Here is a 20,863-nt window from a genome sequence, read left to right on the forward strand (position 1 = left end):
TAAAGAGACTCTGCAACAGCGTTTTAGACAGAGGTAGATACAGGTTACTCAGACAGACAGTGAGATAAATATTGTTGTTTTTCTTAAAATAAGCATATACACAAGTTCTACAAGTATTAGTGCTCTTTAACTATTGAATTATGTTAATTACTATTGGTTAAGTTATATGCAACTTCAGGGAAGCACTCTAGCTCATACAATATTCTTCAAAACAGGACCAATCCTGCAGACAACCAAAAATTGGCTAACTTCTGGCCTTTTATTAGACATACACAAGAGCTGGCTGACCCGGTACAGTGACATTAATTAGAAAGGGGTTTGCAGTGGATATGGTCAAGTTCATTTTTTTCATTCATACGTCACATTTACTCTAATTCATTTATTTATTTCAGGTTTTCTGGGAAGAAACTGTGAAGTTGACATAGATGCCTGTTCTCTATCCAACATCACATGTCCGCCAAAGACTGAGTGTTTGGATCTCCCAGGTGGCCTTGAATATACCTGTCGCGTTCCCTGCCCTCAAAACCTTCAAGTGAGTAAAATATTTTAATGGACTATTGGTCCTGATCTGCTCTTTTGCTATTTTATAAGTGTTCGTCTTAAGTTCTATGCATGTTTAAAGAGCTCCCAAATGTTCTGTTTATATCCCTTGCAGCAATGTCTATGTATGTTCAACAGTGCAGCAAACAGCAGGGAACCATCACAAGCAAATTAATGAGAACATTTAATGTAATTTTTATTAAAGGGACCTTCGGCACTCTCTTTGATCATTTTTGTCACAAAAGAACACATAATGCTCAGGATAGAACTATGACATTAATGTCTGGTCAGAGTGATCGTAAATTATGGACTCGTTTTTAGGTGAGCAGTTTGACACTTTGGCCTAAGAACTTAATCCAACTGACTGAATTTAAATGCAGAAAGCTCTGTCTCTTACTGTTAAATTTAAGACTAGAGGAAATGCTTAAAGTTGATTATAGTAACCTTCAAAATAACGACACACTGTCACCGAAAACTCAAAAATAACATTGAGGACTTCAGTGTGAAGGTATCCAAAATTATTTCAGTATCTTATTCATAAAATGTGGGATAATCCTTTGTTATACACAGGGATAAAAATAAGCATAACTCCCACAGGAAGATTGGCAGCAAAAGCGATAATCCATAAACACAGCAATCAGCTGGTGCTGAAGCTGTACAGTATGTTGGTGTGGAGAAAGAGCTGTATTAAATGATTGACTAATGAGCGAGTTCACTGCTTTCTTGTGACTTTTATTGACACATTTGAAATATAGCTGTGAGAAACATAACAGAACCAATATAAAAAGGTGGTTAACTAACAGATGCTGGCCAAAGACTGACTAATTATAAAACACCTTGTTAGTGACTATAGGGTTGAACAAAATATGTATTCCCAGTAAACTGTATATTGCAGATGGTTTAGGTCCTTCTTATTTTTTAATGTGGTTGCACATCCTCCAGATTTTTTAAGCAGTCATGGTGGAAGCAGACAAAGCTGGAATTGTATGATTGTCAGGGCTTCTGCTTTTGGCATGCAGCAGGCGAGCACATCTACAGGACTGAAAAGGCCTGTGCCACCTGACGCGGATGAGTGCCACTGCAGATTTGCAATGTCTGTATTTTTGAATGCTTGGTTTCTTCAGGTATAGATGAATCGACCCTCTGCGGTTAAAAAAAGCTTTTTTTTTAAACAGATGAGCCTCTTCAGATGACAGATGGAGATGATCACTCACTGTGGAGAAAGCCTTGTGTTGGCCCCCATTCAGAAATGCCATGATGTCTGCATTATCCTCCTTCCCACAAGCCAGCTCTTTCTCAGCCCCTTTGTTTCCCCTCTACTATACACTATATACACACATGTAGCAGCAAGAAGGCATATCTGTTTTGTTACTGAGAACTCTTGGGAGACTTAGCCCTCAATGACCATTGATCTTGTCTTGTAAGACATGATGTAGATGCTACATGGAATACTGAGTGAACCAAGTAAAAAGCATTGATCAGTATTCATGAGTGTGTCATGTGGCTGTAATGGAGCTCATTTTCCTGCAGCCAGGAGCAAGAAACGATTAGGGGTTGCATTGTAAAACAATGGTTATATTTTGGAACAGTGCTGGCTGAGTGCAATCTAAAATATCACCATGCAAGATGAAGTCATTTCATCTTTTCATCATTTTTCATAACACGTCTCTTAACAGCTCTACCTTCTATCAACAGCCATGTGCCAGCGGAGGACGCTGTGTGTTGAATGATGCCAGCAGCTACACCTGCATTTGTACCCCTGGTTGGTCAGGTCACCACTGCCGTATCAATGTCAATGATTGTGTTCAACACTGGTGTCAAAATGGAGCCACTTGTATGGATGCGATTGATGGTTATAGGTAGGTGAGTGTACAAATCTCGATTGTCTCAAGGCCATTCAGACACCAGAATGTCAATGATTGTAAAAAGCTCTGACATTTACAGTTTTTTTCCTTTAGGGTTGAAAGAACTCCTCTACCTCTATACAGTATTAAGAAATTCTCTTTAATCTGTTGCTAGCTGCCTTTGTCCCAGAGGATACGCCGGCGTCTACTGTGAAGAGGACATTGATTACTGTGTTGGCCATCGATGCGCTGAACATGGTGTTTGCCTAGACCAGCAGTATAACTTTACCTGCCGCTGCTTGCTTGGGTTTGAAGGATCGCTCTGTGAACTGGAAACAAATGAGTGCAACAGCTTCCCCTGCGCAGGCAGTGCCACCTGTGTGGACCTAATCAGTGATTATCGGTGCCACTGTCCCCCAGGGTTTGAGGGTATGGGACTATCTGATTGTGTATGAATGAGAGAACACCTGTTTCCAGCTAAGGCCATTCACAGGAATAAGAAGTTTAAGAGACATTTCCTTTGTACAGGTTGAGAGAGAAATAGGCAAAATTCATGTTAATCAAAAGTGTCTTCACATTGTTGGCCATGAGGGTAGAGCTTCTCGATTGATATGTATAATAAGTCATGGAAGATATACAGGTTCAGTTGATATCATGGAACATTTGAATTACTATACAAAGAAAGTCATATTGTATAAGCTCTAGTTTGGATATATTTATACTGATACCAGAAATATAATGTAGGAAAAATACAATCAACTCGTATTACTGAATTTATTTGAATGTTGGCAAATGTAAAAGTGCCAACATTATATACAATGTATTTTATGTCACTATGCCAAATCAAAATGAAGTAAATAGTTTAAACAATACATTAGCTGTAGGTTAGATAATGTGCATTTTGAATGGTCTGTCTATTACCCATACATTTGGCACATTGTGGATTGTTAATATTACCAATCTTGTGTGATGAAAATGAACAGTGGTGCAGTAAGGTGTAAGCAGTTAAATTAATGATTATTGGCTGCCATAACGATCTGGCTGTGCATGCAAGCGTGTGCAGTACAAAGTGTGTCTCGTACAGTTTATCTAGACTGGAGTTACAGTCAGCAGCTACCTTGATTATGTGTGTATCTTGCAGTACATAATTAACACAGCACTAGCCAGTGTCTAGGGGGGTCCTGTTGGGAAAGGTACAATTACCTTAGGTTTAGACAGACGTGCACATAGACGAGCAGAGCCTGAGGATGTCAGGCTGTTTGTTCTCTAGGAGCTCTCGAGCGCACAGAGAACTAAGTTGTCTGAAATATCGCCAGAGGCCAGGCCTAGTGAAGCATTAAATTTGTCGGTAAAATCAGGAATCAATTCCGTATCTAACTCTGGCCTAGAGGATAATAAAATTGAGGTTACACCGTTTCTGCATACATACAAGCTGCAACATGCTGAACACATAATCATTCAATCACATTTTGAGCCAGTGGAATCAGACGCAATCAGCTGCACCATCAAATAAAACCACTTCATCAATAAACCATGTGCCGCTCCTTGTTTAGAAAATAAACACAAAAGTAACTGCATATGTTCTGAATGTGTTTAGAAATATTATTCACACACTAGAGCTTAAAAACTCAATAATAATGAAATGTCCACAGTGACAGGAAAACGTATTAGTTGAAACACATTTTAAACTGTAGTCCCTGTGACATTAGAGTTTATTTGTTTCTCTCGTCATCCTGCAGGACGAACCTGCTCTGAGAATGTAAATGACTGCTGGTCGCAGCCTTGTCTGAATGGAGGCTTGTGCAAGGATCTAATAAATGACTACATTTGTCACTGCCCTGTTGGTAAGTACCTTCTACTCGTGTATTATTGACCATTATTACAGAAATGTCATGCTAATCATTTCTGCATATTGTACATCAGTATGGTAGGAGATTTGTTCATGTACAAATTTATGTTAGAGTTTTTGGTTCAATATTTTCTCCCCAAAAAAAACAGCTAAGAAGAAGGACGAGTTACACGATTTTGAATGAGGGCTTATTCAAACTAGATAATAGTTTGAATAAGCCCTCTAAGAAGCTAATATAGGTAGTACATCTCTATTATTGGTTAGGGTGAGTTTGTTTCATTTAATTGTTATGATTCAAAGTTAAATTTGACGTCCAGGGAGAAAACAACCCTGTTTTCTATGTTGCTAAAGCATTAATTTATGTAAATGTGATTTCCAAATTTGACTGAGATTACAGCAGTGAAATCCTCATTCACATATTTCTGTAAGCTTAAAATGTTATAACACATTCTTCAGAAAGGATCCATAATCAGTCCAAAATAGAGGGCGGTGTTGCCTTTCTCAGTTTGCAGCTGATTTTTTGCTTGGCCCTCTGGTAAAAAAATACTTAATCACTACATGATTGCACAAGTCACAATGCCACCGTTCAATGTCACATTCAATAGTAAACAGCCACAATTCACACAACAGGATTTACAGACAAATATTTAACAAATAAATCCACAAAACATACGAGTGGACCGGACACAAAACACCCTCTGGCACCGGGAAATAGTTCTGTATCACTAAATTATTTTCCCAATATATTCCACAAAGACGCAAGAACTGCACATTTTAATGCAAAGCTTTTTATATTTGTATTCTTTAGAAAGTCTCTCCTCATACTTAAGTTGTTTGAATGTGATGTAGTGAAACAATATCTCTGCTTTTGGGTTTTCATTGTGCATCTTGTTTCTGGTCTCTTTCCCTAAGGGAAGTTTGCCTGTTATTTTTACGGCATAATAAATCAGCACAAAATGTGGGTGAAGTCATTTAAACACTTACTGCCTTGAAACTCGTGCAGCACCTGTTACATGGTGTGTTCTTACAACATTATGGCCACTGCAAATGCAGTACTGTAAATAATCTGCTCTTATTCGTTTTTCTGCCCTATGCTCAAATTAGATTTGGGCAGAAACAGAACACCAATGTGTCAGTAAAGCTTCCATTACTGTTTTGTTTTCATTGACAGATTTATAGACGGGTGTTTTTCATTTGATCTTTTCAAAAATTAAATTAGGTATATGGTCTGTGAGGTTTGTTTGCTTCTCCCTACAAAAATAAGCAACACTGGGCTGTAACTATTCTGCCATCCTGCGTTCTGACCCGTTCTGTTCTCTGGTTGCATTTACAGTACAAAATCTCTATGTTGTCAAATGTACTTAAAATTGTAATTGTTCCGTTTTTTCATTTTTAAATTATGATTTAATAATAGTTTGAATTTATATAGCGTCTATGTAGGTACCCAAGGCCGCTTTCCATTTCGTGAGGACAGACAGAAAACAAATAAACAAACCAAAAACTAGGGCAAATAAAAGAATAGAAAAAACAAAGTAAATAAAATAGAAAACCGAAATGGCAGTTGTGGTAGAAGAACAGGGGAGTAAGATGAGTTAGTGGTCAAAGGCTATGGTGACCAAGAGGTGAGTTTTTAATGCAGACTTCGGGTTATTTTAGCCAATCTGGATCTGCATCAAAACATGCAATCACTGTAGTGTTGGCCATTATGCTAACGAGTTCTTGGCAGCCGTGTTATTTGGAAAATGCGTCAGACTCCTGAACGTGAATTTAACACCATTTAAATTCATAATTTTCTACAGCATTTAAAATGTGCATGTAATATAAACTTAGTCACAATTTAAAATCCCATTTCGTAATTATGACATGTTATTCAACTGCTACAGGGACACAATGTTTAGAGAAAAATGAAGAACATCGTTTGGTATTTGTTACCAGGGGGTTGTGGTGCTGCTTCAAAATAGGGGAGCATGTTGCAATTTTGTATTTCAACCAAACTGATGAAAACTAATCATTCTTTCAATGACCTATCAACTGACTTCACCCCACATTTGATTAAATTCTGTTCAGTATTTACTTTTCTAACTTGCACACAGCCCAAGGAATAAGGCCAGAAACTAATGGTTGATTTGAGGTAATGAGCAACACAAGCTAAATCCAGATTATATAAACAGTAAATCCCATTGTATTTAACTGTATTTGGTCATTTTCAGTTTCTCAGTGAAGCAAACATAACGTTGGTGATGTACTGATGACCAAATGTGCTGATGTGCAGCAGTTCTCCGAGCCGAGGGATAGTTATGACCAACGGCTGTTACCATTAGCCACTCAGCATGGGTACATAAGGACTTTGCTTAAAACTATTCAGAAACACATCAAAGTATGTCTTCTAACTACTTCCCGATGAATACAGTCAAAAACGGCAAGTCTCACTTACTGTCTTTTTGTTTCTGCAGCAGAATTGGGCTGAGACTCTACTAGCTGTGAGATAGAACAGGGAGTCCCATTTGGAGATGGTGACACTGTAAATGTGACATTCCTTCATGCAACATTAACCTCAGAGTGAATTGCATGCACAATTGGTTATTAAACACTTCTGAAACACTCTGTTGGAGGCAATAGCTGTCCATTAACTAGTCCAGGCAATACATAATATGATGAGAAAAGGGGTAGTTGGAAGGTCATCAAGCATCCAGATAGATGTGTTGATGTAAAGTATGCGATGTCAAAAAAAAGTGCTTATAACAGGAAGTATATAATCTAATGTAGCTGCTGTCTTGTTGGTATATTCAAGTCTTGATAAAAGGGATTTGCATTAGGAGGTGATGTTTAAAATATTTCACTCCTTTGCCAGTGAGTGAGACCTACTTTGCAGGCTGCATACAGATTAATGCAGAGGAGATATGGCAACATCCTTCATGTTTGGGAGCAAACAATTTCAAGAGGTTGTTCTAAAGAAGCAATCAAAAGCAGGAACAATCAACACAGAAACAAAGAGATAAAATAATTATGAAATACATTCAGGAATTCATTTAGTAATTAAATAGGAGTTTAGTCTCTACTGGTCAGATATTGACTACCAAACCGTTGCAGACAGATACATGTTTTTCAAACTTCATACTTTATAAAACCCAATTACTTGGTAACTTTTCCATCTGTTATATTCAGTAGATGGTTGCTAGGAAGGTTGACCTAATTGAGTTATATTTATCTTTAGAGCCTTTATTCATGTTAATTACTTTTTCAAGTATTTTGCTGTCATAATGCTCATATTCTAGGACCCAATGCACCTCTGTGAATATAACAATAAATTGCATTTTTTTGTTGACCTCCATAACCTTATCAAAGGTGTGATGTCAGTTGAAAAAAAACAGTAATGTATTTTAGTCTTCTCCCTTTAACTCATCTGTATCCCTCTCACCATCTGCCTGTGCTTTATTTACAACAATAGATATTGACACCGGTATCTATCAGTGACATTCAGGTGTGCATTTGGTGGGGCAGATAAATGTGATATAGATCAGTTTGGTAGGGTGGGTCCCTGTCAATGATTCACTCAATTAGCATACTGCATAGCAGGTAGATTGCTAGGGGAAAAATCAATACTCCCATTAATCCGCTAAAGAAAAGGTGTCTCTGCCTAATAAAACATGCAGCCACATAAATATGGTGCGCACTGTGTGTTGCTGTTGAATGAATTCAGACCTTATTTCTTATTTCCCAGGGTTTGGCTATTCTGAATTTCCTTTTTTGTTGTTAATTCAATGTTCATTGCAGGGTTCAAGGGGAAAGACTGCTCCGTGGATATTGACCTTTGCTCATTCGGACTCTGCAGTGAGCATACATTAATATGCAGTGAGACCAAGGATGGACAGAATGTTTCTTGCACGTGCAAAAGAGGTGAGCAGGACTTTAACAGGTGTCAAATTTGTCGTGCAGGTATATTAACAGGTGCAAAATCATAAAATGTGTCGTGCTTCAAGGTCACTTTACTACGAGTATATGGCTGTACATACTGCGGCTTCAGTGAATATTTACATATTACATACTTACATCCTATGTTAAGCTGTCTTTGTACACCACAAAAAGATAGGTGCAAAACATTTGTTACGCCTTTATAACCATCTGATAATCTTACGCTGATTTTCGCAGAGTAATTTGACAGCTCCCGCAGAAAAAAACAATGTTGTTTGTGTGTCAGTCAAGTCCCGCTGATTCCCCTCCATGACGATGACAGTGTTATCACAGCAGTAGCTGCCAGAAGTGACAGGGATAACACAGGAGTAAGAGGAAGAGGCTTGACCTGTTAGGAACTCCAAGGCTTGCCAGGGGTAATCAGGCTTCAGACTCTTGCAAGTCAAGGATATATGTGCAGTAAGTGACAGAGGACCAGTAAAGCATTGCGTGTACATGCACTGGAAAGCATGCAGCTTATTTCTGGATACAGCTACGGTTCTTGAAATGATAACATTTTTTCCTGCCAGCCCGATCATAATTCAGTCGACAGTACTCCACTCCAGTTCAGCTATCTCTTTTACAAATGAATGGCTATTGCATAGAAGTTCATGTAACCCAATCAATAACCCTAACTTCATTACTCCTGTTGCACTTATGCTCGGCAGATGTCAAATTGAAGGATTATGAGTGATTTCTTATGTAAATGAAAGCAACCCTGCGGCGAGCTGCTTTCCCAGATCACTTCTCAAGGGCAAACTGTAAGAAGCTGTCTTGTCTAGATGTTTCAGGTCGACAGTCTTGGCATCCATATTATCTCGTGCTTGCCAACCTTAATGTGTTGCAAAACATGTTACTCATACCCTCCCTCCTGTCCCACGCTGTCAACTTTCTGACCTAGCATTATTCAGTCCTCACACCAAACCCCTTGCTTGAGTTGAGTATGTTTCATGGATTTAAAATGTGAGATGTTGTGTTTGTATTAATTATTCTAAATTAAATACAGTATTAGCTTTTCATAAACATTGTCAGGGACATTTTTGAAGTTAGTAAGCACTCCTGAAAAGCAGATTTTCCCGTACAATAATTATCAGCACTTTCTCTTTGTTTAATATTAGCATTTATTTATTTATGTATGAACAAGTTTGCAGTGCAAGCCTTATTTTTGTTTTGCCATTACAATATTTTAACACCAAAAGCTGTTGTTTCATCAAAAGACCCAGTTGGCATGAGACAGTTTTTGTCAGTCTGCAGGTTTTGGCAATGCAGCAGCTGTTTTTGTTTGGTTGTTCTTGTTTTTGTATTGCCCTACAGTATTGTTTTGAGGTAAAACTGCTTATCCTGACAGTTTCTTTATATTCATTTTTTCCCCACATTCCTAATTGTAAAGAGCATCTAAGGACCCTCATCTTTAGTCCTTGGCTGACTGTGTGAAACAATGCAAACACACAACACATACTCTTTTAGATAAGTGTTAGGTTAACCCACAAACAGCCTGTGTAGCACCGGCAATAATGTGCCTTAAACGCTGACATGTTTCTTCTCTTTAATGGCCTGTGTGTGTGTGTGTGTGTGTGTGTGTGTGTGTGTGTGTGTGTGTGTGTGTGTGTGTGTGTGTGTGTGTGTGTGTGTGTGTGTGTGTGTGTGTGTGTGTGTGTGTGTGTGTGTGTGTGTGTGTGTGTGTGTGTGCTTTTACACATGTTCACTGATGCATGTTATTTGTTTTATGTGGTTTCCTTTGTGTATAGATTGACTTTGATCTTAAAAATAACTGGATTTGGCTTGTTTAATGCAATAAATCAGAAGGGCAATGACTGGCTCTTATTAAACATGATTAAATGATCCAGTGAGCTGAGTCTTCGTGTGCCCAGCAAGCTCTTTGAATCAATACAAGCTTTGAAAAACACCTTTTTGTGTGTGAAAACAAAGTCATGCTGAGCCTAATTGGCTAAGGAACGAAACCAGGCAAAAAGGAGTCCAATAACTGTGTTTTTTACATATGCTGCAGGATTTGGAGGGTCATTATGTGAAGTAAATCTCAATGATTGTGAGTCAAAGCCCTGCCAGAACGGTGGTATTTGTGTGGACGGCATTGACCTGTATCAGTGCTTCTGCTCAGAGGGTAAGTTGAAACGCAATTAGACTCCCCCAATAGTCCAGACAAAGCGATTATGTGGCTAATTCAGACCTTTGTTGGTGTTTGAAGTGTGCAACCAACCACTTTCAGTCCTGGAGACATGACCCTGGCGTAGATGAAATGGCTATTCAGAAACACTTTTTACCCTCATGTCTTGTAATCTCGGTGGATAAATGGACAAATGGAAATAAAAAGACTTTGATTTATTTACATTGCAGCTATTATTCAAATCAACATACAAGGTCAACTTCCATTTGGTGCTGATGTTCAACAACCTTACAAGGAAAAAACCCAGTTACTACTAGCAACAGACTTTTTCACTTTGACTATCACAGTAGCTATACTAATCATAGACGGATGGGATAACCTATAAAAAATATAATCACCTCTACCATTGCATTTTGATTTCAAATGAGCACCCTTACTAAATTCCATATCCCCAATCGATCCAATATTTACATCTAAAAATATTATGGAAGCGTACTTGGTTCCAATCCACAGTCTCCATGGTTAAATACAAATGGAGTTTTTTCTCTCTTTTTTTATATAAAAAAGGAATATGTTGCCATCTTAATGATAATGCACTCTATTTCTATTACAAAATGCATTTGAATCTTTTTCAAAACAATTACTTCAACATTCTGAACTCAAGAACTCAGTTAGGCAGAAAATTGATTTGAAACATCCTTCTTCAGTCTGCTAGAAAATGTTCTCAGTATACCTGAACCATACAACTCAGAGCTTTCGACATTCATAAGTTATTACTACCAACCAAAGAGATTACTTCCTGCACATCGCAGATGACTATTTCTTATTTGCAGACTCGTTTTTCTGCAATATGTTCTTAAAGCATAAACCTAGATAACCAACTCCATTGAATAGGGGAATGCATCAACCAGTCTTCCCCATTATCTTCTTTTCGCCTTCGATTTTGACGACAACAAGATGTTTATCCTAGTACCTGTACAATCATGTGCAAAAGGGGTTGAAAGTAAACAGAAATGTATCCAAACCAAACACACTAGGTGATTTTGTCGATTATAAAACCTTGCGCCATAGTGCAGGAACTAATCAGATGTTTTAGTGTTTTCCTGGAATGAAAACTTTTGCATTCTCAAAAAGAGGTTTGTTTTGTATCATCTGATCGTGATTGCTTAATTCATGATGATTTTCCATAACACACGTTTCCTTGCTTTCAGTTCAATCGCAAAAAGGATAACATATATTTGCCATGAAGTCTCTGATCACATTAAATCATTCTATCAGAAATTGTATCTCGCATCATTAGAGTAACAGGAAATACATCTCTGGTATTTTTCCAATAATTTCTTGGTCCAGTTGACATTTTACCTGTGAGACATACCTCTGATTAAACCATGATTGCGGGTGAAGCCTGTTATGCATTTTTAATGAAGTCAGGATAATTGTCACATTTTATGACATGGAGAGAGGTGGAAATTGGTTCCATGGTCAGTTTGAGAAATGATGAGAATTTGACCTGCATCGATGGTGCTGATAGCCGAGCATTAGTCATGGGCCTCCTGTAGCTGCAGAGTGTGACAGAGCTAATGATAGTCATTTTGTAGCGTGACCATGCGGTGGAATATATTTATGGGGGACTAAAATGTCAGAAATTGACAGCACTCACTTTTACTTCATGACTTTAACTTTATTTTTCTATATCAAGTTTGCTGATGTAACTTAAAATGAAAGGGCATGATCACAAAATGTCACGCTTTATCACAAAACGTTATTTATTTCCTCAAATTCACACCATGCCGCAAGCAACCCTCCATCTTATGTACCCCTTTTACTTGTGATGAGCTCCCATTGAAAAGTCATATAGAATTTAACAAAAGCAACAAATTGCTTTTGGGTTAAATCTGATACTAATTAGTGTCTTTTCATGTCTGGTGTTTACTGATATCCTCTGATAAGATTTCTCTTTCCCCTTTCATACTAGGGTTTGGGGGGTTTAACTGTGAAATCAACTATGATGAATGTGTCCATGGATACTGCGCCAATAATTCCTCGTGTATTGACCTGGTTGCAGACTATGAGTGCATCTGTCCTTTGGGCTTTGCTGGTGAGTTATCTGTGTCATCATTTTCATATTTTAGACTTTAATGAATATAGTGCAGATTGATGACACTTCAGAAGTGATAACCATCAAAGTGGCCCCATTGTTTAATGTAGGAGCTCATTAACCAAATCAGACTGACTGCAGCTGATTGAGTAAAAATATGTATTTTTTACTGAATTTGAGAGAAATAATCTGAGATGAGATATTGGTCACAAAAATGTTATAAAAAAAACCTGCAACGGGGTATCATTAATGTTTCTCCACTTTTGACGACATAAGCAGGCAAATAAGGCTAAATAAATTGTGTATGCCTTTGGCTTTGAGAAAAGAACTACAATAGCACAAAGATATGGCAGTTGTATTGTATCACCCTTACTGGCTCCTTTAATGAACACACAAATGTCTCGCCTGACTCTAGCTCATTACGTTAACGGTTGTCACTCGCTGCGGTCAAACCCATTTGTTGGACAGGATATTAAGATGTGTTTTTAGCATGTGTTCTTTTTTTTTATAGCGCTCAATTAACAATCTTTATTTACTTCCCAGGTAAGAATTGCTCCACATCTGTCTCAGCGTGTGCTTCAGATGTTGAGGTGTGCAGTAATGGAGGAACCTGCTTCTACAACTCAGCGGGGAAAATACAATGCATTTGCCCTCCAGGTATTAAAATGCTTTCATACTGTTGATTCGTATTACCTCTGTTACTCTTTATTTTTTGTTTGATATATAGCTTGTTTATCTTTAATCAATGCTACAGTAATTCCATCTAAGAATGAAGACAAGCAAAAGTAGAAACAATGATTTTTAATCATTTTAACAACAGTGTGTCATATGCAGTTTTTGTTTATTCAACATCAATCGTTCTTGTTTAAAATCAGCCCATCATGCAAGTGAAAATGTAAATGCGTTGTGTGTTCTGTGGTATCACCAAAACAGCCTTTAATTCTTAGTGAATATCATAAGAAAGCACATTTAGAAATCAGCAAATTACTTACAATTGCAAACCACATTTACACTTCTGTTGTAGGTTGTTTACTATTGCTGAAATCCCTCCTTGGTTTTAGTGCTTGAGGATCTGGCTGGATATATTATGTAAATGAGAGGTTGGAAAAACACTGGCAATGACAACATTTCGTGAAATCACAATCCATGATGTTTGCCAGGCGTTGGAAGTCAGTAGCATACTGTACAGAGCGCGCACATCAATCACTTCTTTGATCCCACCTCTTACAGGATACCAGGGCAATGAGTGCTTCTCATCTGTGAACCAATGCGTGTCAAATCCGTGCCACCCTGAGGGAACTCTCCTCTGTGAAGAACTGGCAAATACTTATAGATGTGTGTGTCAAAATGGGTACTCTGGACCGCACTGCAAAACACTAATAAACCACTGTGTTGATGGCCTGTGTCAACATGGTTCAGCGTGTTTGGATCTATCAAGAGGGTTCAAGTGTGATTGTTTACCAGGTAGGTGCACCGTTTTGCAGCGGCTTGACTCAAATGGAAGAAATTCTTTAAAATGAATCATGTATATAGCAGACAAACTTGCAGTTTGATGCTTTCTCTTGTTCAGTTTCCTTCTCTGTGGGAGTCTAATCTCTTTGGCCTTAAGCAACAACACGTAACAGCCTTTTGAAAAGCGGACGTCAGGGCTCACTTCATCAGGTTGTGAGTCGACTTCAAAGCAGCAAGGATGTTGGGAATGTATTTCTTTAACTCACTTATGGTCCAATAGGCTTTTACACCTACTTTATGAAAGTAATTGTTTCAATCGATGCAATCTACTATTATAAGATAGCATGGTACAATAAGATTGTACACAATTGGAAATTAAGTCAAATTAGTTATCATTATATTTGTTGCAATAATTCACAGGTCATTACTGTGTACAGGCAATTAGGGTTATTATAGATATAATGTACAGTAGTATATCCTTGTTAAGCAGTTGTCTTCATCCAACATTATTTAGTTTAACTTTTTATTCCATAATTTAAATGCTGAAAACCATCTTTTATATACCGGACATTAAGGCATTTCATGTTTTAATGCCATCACGCCCAATATGAATTGTGTCATAATTTTGGGACAAGCCAAACAAAAAGGTTGGTTATGTTGACATTAAGAAGTTAACACACAGTAGGTTGAGGATTACTAATACCAAATCAGTTGTTGCTTCTTTCAAATATTTCATCAAAAGTACAACAAAGTGAAACCATAATTGTTTTTATTTCAATAATAATTTTGAAATATTAACCGCCATGTGAACAATACTCGAAGGCTGTACTAGGAGGTGTTATATTACATCCTACAAGCATCACTTTAAAATCTTCTGAAATGGAGAAATCCTATACACCGTTTCCTCTCTGCAGGGTTAACAGGCCAATTTTGTGAGGTAAACATTGATGATTGTGAAGAACAGCCGTGTGGAGCCCTGAGTGTTTGTAATGATGCTGTGGGTGGCTACAATTGCTTTTGTGCACCTGGATTTATTGGTAAGTGAAAGTTATCTCAAAGTTATACTTTGTAAGGTTTTCACAGAAGCAATGTGTCAACATGTTGTGTGGTTCTCATTCTTTGTAAGGAAATAACTGTGAGATTGAAGTGAATGAATGTCTCAGCGAGCCTTGTGGAAATGGAGGTTCCTGCATCGATGATCTCAACTCTTTCACCTGCCAGTGTCCTTTCGGAATCACAGGTATTTCATACCCATTTGACATGCTTCTTAATATGACTGTATTTATTTGCAAGACAACGCTCTGACTCCGGGAGGGGACGGCGAAGTCCGTAGGGGACTTGGCTTGGCAACCGGAAGGTCACCGGTTCAAGTCCCTGAAAGACCAAGTGCACAAGGCACTGCTCTCAGGGCGCTGTATGCAGCCCACTGCTCCTTACACTAGGATGGGTCACATGCAGAAGGTAAATGTCCCCTCTGTGGGACTTAAGAGTTCCTTCTTCTTGACTTGTAAGTTACAAATGATGAGTGTTCAGTACCTGCATGCATACTAGTGTGCTTATACACATGGAAGTTAAGTAAACAGACCATATATATATTTTAAATATCAATGCACCATGGCAATTTTCATTGAATGTGGTCATTTCATTTCAATTTACCTTTTAGAAACTGATTTTCAAATTCAGTCAAATTAGATTTGTAACCATATACTGTAAGTCTGAGGGTGTCTTATCCTCAAAATCAAATATGGTAATGTTTTAGTTACTTAAAAAACCTTTTCTACTTTCCAAACAGTTAAATCAATTTCAAAAAAGATTTAGCCAAAATCTACATTTGGGTATCATATCAAGAACTGTACTAATTAATACACAATATCTGCCATGATATTTGATCTCCATGTAACAATTAAACGCTGATCTTTACATTTCTAATTATAACACAATTTCAACGAGATGTAGCATAATTGTATAGTGTCGCATGGTATGTTTAATTAACTAAGAGTTATTTTGCATTCTGCTTATTCAATACTAATTTAATGCCGTTTAAAAGTTATGGCATTATATCGCAGCATGGAATACAGAACATTTAGCTGATTATAAAGTGTACATATTGTTGCTAAATGTGATGTTTAATGTTTTAAACAACAATTATTTTTGTGAATCTATGAAATATATACACGTATATGTGTTAAACTGGGTTGTCTCCCATAGTAATCACTGCTTGCAGCTGAACTGTTGAGTAAATAGTAATTTTTTTGGCTTGGGGATGGATTTGAGGAGATCCCCGGCTTTTCCTAATGATTTATAATCAGCTCTTTTTTTGCTGTTTCTTAAACAACAGGCGTTTAGTAAATGCGCTGCAAGAATTACAATATATATTTCATTCTGGATATCGATCAAAGGTTTTATGGAAACAAACCTTTTTATAATTAAATTCCATTCAACTTTGATGCCTCCCAACCCCTTTTGTTGAAGCTCATGCAGAGCCACAGAAATCCAATCAGGGCTTTATTTATCAACATGAAGAGGGTAATGCCTTTCTGTTGTTTTTATTGTGCCTTTAAATGAAACAAGTTAAAATCACAGATGATAAAATTCAGATGTAAGGAGATTTATGAATTAAGATCTATTTGATTTATATTGTAAGACTAGAATTTTCAGATGCACATCCATTCAGGAACACAACTAGCACTCAAAAGCTCTGCTACCAGACGCTGGTGAAATATGCAAAATTAGCGCTGATTAAGTAATGCTTGATCCTAGTTCTTCTTACTGATATTGAGGTATAAATGTCATGTTATTCAACAGGGTAGTGACAGATGAAGGGGCATGAAGTCATTAAATAAAAGGTTTATCACTGTGGAAGCATAAGCAATGGTATTATTGGTACAGATACAAGGAATTGGTAATATCCACATCAAGTTTTATGGAAATCAACATATTTGTTGGTCTGTATGTTGTTTACAAAGTTGGTTACTTTGCTTGATGAAATGGGTAGATGTTGGCACTAGAGGAAGTCGGAACAGTGCACCCTGAGCATGCATATGTGCATATCTGGTTTCACGGTAGTCTTGCCACTGCTCAGTGAGTGTTTTTGTTACTAATAGTGCTATAAACATTATAATTAAATGTCCAAGTATTAGCCTCACTTATGGTTGCTATTATTAAATGCAGAGGAATAACATTGAGTCAAACAATATATACATTGAGTATAAAAGGGAGCAAACCATTGGTTAAGCTTCACTTCCCTTTGTACAAATAGATTCATCTCAAGTCTTTCAGAGAAATTGCAAGGTGTTTAGCTACGTCCAGCATCAGTATTGACATCTCTAACCCCTGAGTGTTTCAACCATGAACTCATGAACTCGAATGCTAACCTTTAGCCACATCAGAGGCTGTGAGGTTAAACATTTTTCTCTATTTACACGTTTGTAGTGTTACAAGAGCAGCGCCAACAGTACACTCAAATAACAAAGGATTTTGTTGAAATTCAAAGACCTCGTCTCATCCAGAGACACTTAACATGTTTTGTGCATCTTACTGTGTCTGCTTCGTAGAACAAACTGTTAATGTTGTTTTTTGGGAGAAAAAGTGTAGTCGTGTTGCTGTTAAACCTTGTTTGTTTTTTAAAGACTTTTTAAATATTCAAAACTAAATGTCAGTGTCAAATAAATGTTGCTAGCATAACAGTGAAAATATGTTTATTCCTTGTGTTGCAAAAAGCTCACGCAAAATTGTCAGCTGACTTAATGTTTGTGACAGCTGTCTTCAACCAAGGGATTGAAGCTGTCGCCCTTCAATCAAATTCTTCACAAAGAGGCTTTAAGTCAAACGCAATGTATAATAAACTTGACTAAGTTGAGGGAAAGTGGAAAACTGAGGATGAAATGTTCATCAAATGTTTGCAACTCCAATCTGCAGTATTCATGAGCACTGACTGCTCATGTCTTTACAGGGAACTACTGTGAAGTCAACATAGACGAGTGCATGTCCTCACCCTGCCTGCACAATGCTACGTGCCTTGACCTGGTTCACGGCTATAGATGTGTCTGTAGGCCTGGCTTTACAGGTAAGTGAATTCACCTCGTAGTTTCAGACAAGAAATGTGTTTTTAGGTTTTCAAATGCAAGTGTATACTGTAGGTGCAACACATTCAGACAATGAAATGTATACATTCTGTACATTACAAGTGCATTCTCAAAGTGAACTCAGAAGCATTCAGCAGCTCCTCTTTAAACCATAGCACATTGGTTTTGTCCTTGCACACATTTTGAAGTCTTGCAGAATAATTATTCTCCTGCATGTGATGCTGTGATGCCAACTGTTAAAAGAACAAGGCGAATAATAACTGGAGATTAAAAAGAAGATCATGTGTTCCCACCCGTAACAGTCACATAACAAACACACATACATAATTGGTAATAATTCACGCAGAGCCAGATTCAGTGTATTACAAACAATAACACTGGTTGAAATGCTGTATCGTATGGTCCCCAAGGAGCTGGTTTGTCTCCTTTGAAAACGATTAATGAATCCCTGAATAATTGTTTGAAGAAAACTTTTTGAATATTCAGAAGTGATATCGAAAATTGAGTTCTTGCTGTGAGGATGATCAGTTTAGTTGTATTCCTTGCTGCAGCAACATAGAGCCCTCATGGGTATCATTACTGTTTTTAGCATAGTTACAGTATTAGTTTCAGCTCTCACTGCATATTTGTTTTGTATTCAGAATCTTTTTTTTTAGCACCCCAATTATTTAAAGCTCACGTTGTGTTTTTATATATTCCCTGGTTATACCCAAATGAAAGGTTGTGGTTGTTCTAAAGTGATGGTAACCAGCTTGTTGTGCAAGCTGTCATCTGTAAGACAGCAAAGCATGTGTGATTGTGACAATCAGTCTGATTTAACATTGTTCTTGTTTGAGAAAAGTCAAACATGTATGCCAGCGACACATTAATATTTCATATTAACCAACCTGTGTTCTTTTTTTTGTGTCAAAGGTACAGAGTGTGAACTTGACATTGATGAGTGTGCTTCATCTCCATGCAAGAATGGAGCCACTTGCATTGACCAGCCTGGTAATTACTTCTGCCAATGTGCGGCTCCATTTAAAGGTAATGAGCACTGAGGGAATGGGGACAAAAAAGCAAAGTTAATTAACTTCACATACTATTATTTTCACCTGTCTGAACTTACATTACATATCCTAACAGAATGTGTACATCTTCATTTGCTACCTGCAGGTTAAATAAAGAAAACTCAAGTAATTAAGTGAGATGTATTCTATGGTGGCTGCTTTTGTCACACGAGTGACAGCTTTTCATAGTTTAGTCAGATGACAGAGCTAGCGGCGCTGTACAGCATTATTGTGGCCTATCAAAAAAGTTGTTGGGTTATTTGGGGTAAAGGATGCATTTAACAAAAAGGTAAAGAGATTAAGGACTCATTGAGAGACAATCCGGTTAAAAAAATGATCACTGTTTGTAGCTAAAACCTGACATGAGTTTTATAATTATATTTGTTCACGGCCGGCAGATAATAATCAAAGTTAAAATGCTAACATTACAATTCATTTAATCTTCCACAAATGTTTGTATTATTTGTACATGATTTGTACAAAAAAACCCAATTATATTGCATTATTTGACAATCTGAAGGCAACAAAACAGTTTTATATTTGGTGATTACTAAGGTATCTGCTTCAATTGCAATATGAATGTGTTACATTATTTTACATTAGGATTTAATCAGTCGTTAAGTAGATTTGGAAGGTATTTCTCCACTTGAACCTCCATAAACGAATGATCAATGATGACCAGATTTTTAATGATGTGCACTTGTTGGCACAGCTCATTTTTCTTCTCGTGTTTGTGATGACTACAATTTTCTGAACATGACTTGGAACAAACACCATCGGTTTACCATTATGAAAGATCCACTCTGGATTGTGCGAGTTTGTTTATCGACTCGACCAAACTCTTTGGGACTGTCATTGGATAAAATTCCAAATGTCATTTCATGGGAGCAAAAGGGGCTTTTCATAGTCAAAGATGAAGGGAACCTTTAATAAAACCCAATCCACGTGCACTATAAGAGAGTAAGAAAGAGTCTCAATTTAAAAGTCTGGAGAAAAAAGCATGTAAGTGACATGCATGGTAATAATCTTGTGTGCACTACAGTTACTTTTGAATGAATTTGAATAATCATTAAGGTTTGATTCCAAATCTGCACAGATCAGATTCAGAGCTGTGCCAGAGCTTCATCTACTAAAACAGAGGCCTTGGTTTGTACCAGTTTGTTGTTAGACCCAATCAGCAACTCATTCATCTTCCTCGGTCACACGGAAATCACAAGCGTCTAAAGCAAATAGGAAACCTTTGTCTTCCTTGATTTAATACACAATTCCACTCCGTGTCCAAGTTTAGTTTTATCTCCAAATGGTAGATTGCCACAGTACAAGTTTGATAATACTAAAATACTGGAGTTTGTGAGAGCTGCCGGCGCTCAAAGGCCCGATAGCTGAAACAGCTGTAGAATGGTTGTTTATATTCAATGAGATGGGCAGGTCTGGTAATAATAATTTCACAATACTGAGTGATTTGATTAAATCTGCTCATTAGAATATTGCTTCAAGGAGGTGTAAAACCTATTACTTTGTATACAATGATCAGTTATGTACCGTAAGCATTTTGTAAGAAGTATGTGTCAATAGTGTTGCCACTTGGCCATGAAGTAGTTTTACCAGAAAACCATAATTTAAAGACTGTCCACTGGGTATGTATGCATGTCCAGTTGTTCAATAATGCCAGAAGTATTTCAAATGTATACATACCAAATTTCTATGTAGCAAGCTGACACAGCCAGAACCGAACTTTAATCAGCTGTGGATACTACAACCTGCTGGTTCAGCCAAAAGCAATGATGTGCCTTTATATATACTTCTGATTAAGGTGTGCAGAACCCATTTGGGTTTAGCAATTCCTCGACAAACTGATTTCACCAGGACT

The 20,863-nt window shown here is 37.4% G+C and overlaps 1 protein-coding gene across 1 annotated transcript in view; it reads left to right on the forward strand.

Annotated features, from left to right (window-relative positions):
* eys (eyes shut homolog) overlaps nucleotides 1–20,863 on the forward strand; it is a 142,780-nt gene that overhangs the window by 32,895 nt on the left and 89,022 nt on the right. The window contains exons 9-21 of the mRNA XM_063874989.1: nucleotides 393–532; nucleotides 2,236–2,399; nucleotides 2,560–2,813; nucleotides 4,124–4,228; nucleotides 8,008–8,130; nucleotides 10,193–10,306; nucleotides 12,285–12,407; nucleotides 12,951–13,064; nucleotides 13,638–13,871; nucleotides 14,774–14,896; nucleotides 14,986–15,099; nucleotides 17,812–17,925; nucleotides 18,857–18,970. Of these exons, the coding sequence (XP_063731059.1) occupies nucleotides 393–532; nucleotides 2,236–2,399; nucleotides 2,560–2,813; nucleotides 4,124–4,228; nucleotides 8,008–8,130; nucleotides 10,193–10,306; nucleotides 12,285–12,407; nucleotides 12,951–13,064; nucleotides 13,638–13,871; nucleotides 14,774–14,896; nucleotides 14,986–15,099; nucleotides 17,812–17,925; nucleotides 18,857–18,970 (1,836 nt within the window). The remainder of the gene's footprint in view (nucleotides 1–392; nucleotides 533–2,235; nucleotides 2,400–2,559; nucleotides 2,814–4,123; nucleotides 4,229–8,007; nucleotides 8,131–10,192; nucleotides 10,307–12,284; nucleotides 12,408–12,950; nucleotides 13,065–13,637; nucleotides 13,872–14,773; nucleotides 14,897–14,985; nucleotides 15,100–17,811; nucleotides 17,926–18,856; nucleotides 18,971–20,863) is intronic.

Source organism: Eleginops maclovinus, chromosome 22 (genome assembly GCF_036324505.1).
Source record: "Eleginops maclovinus isolate JMC-PN-2008 ecotype Puerto Natales chromosome 22, JC_Emac_rtc_rv5, whole genome shotgun sequence".
NCBI classification, from domain to species: domain Eukaryota; kingdom Metazoa; phylum Chordata; class Actinopteri; order Perciformes; family Eleginopidae; genus Eleginops; species Eleginops maclovinus.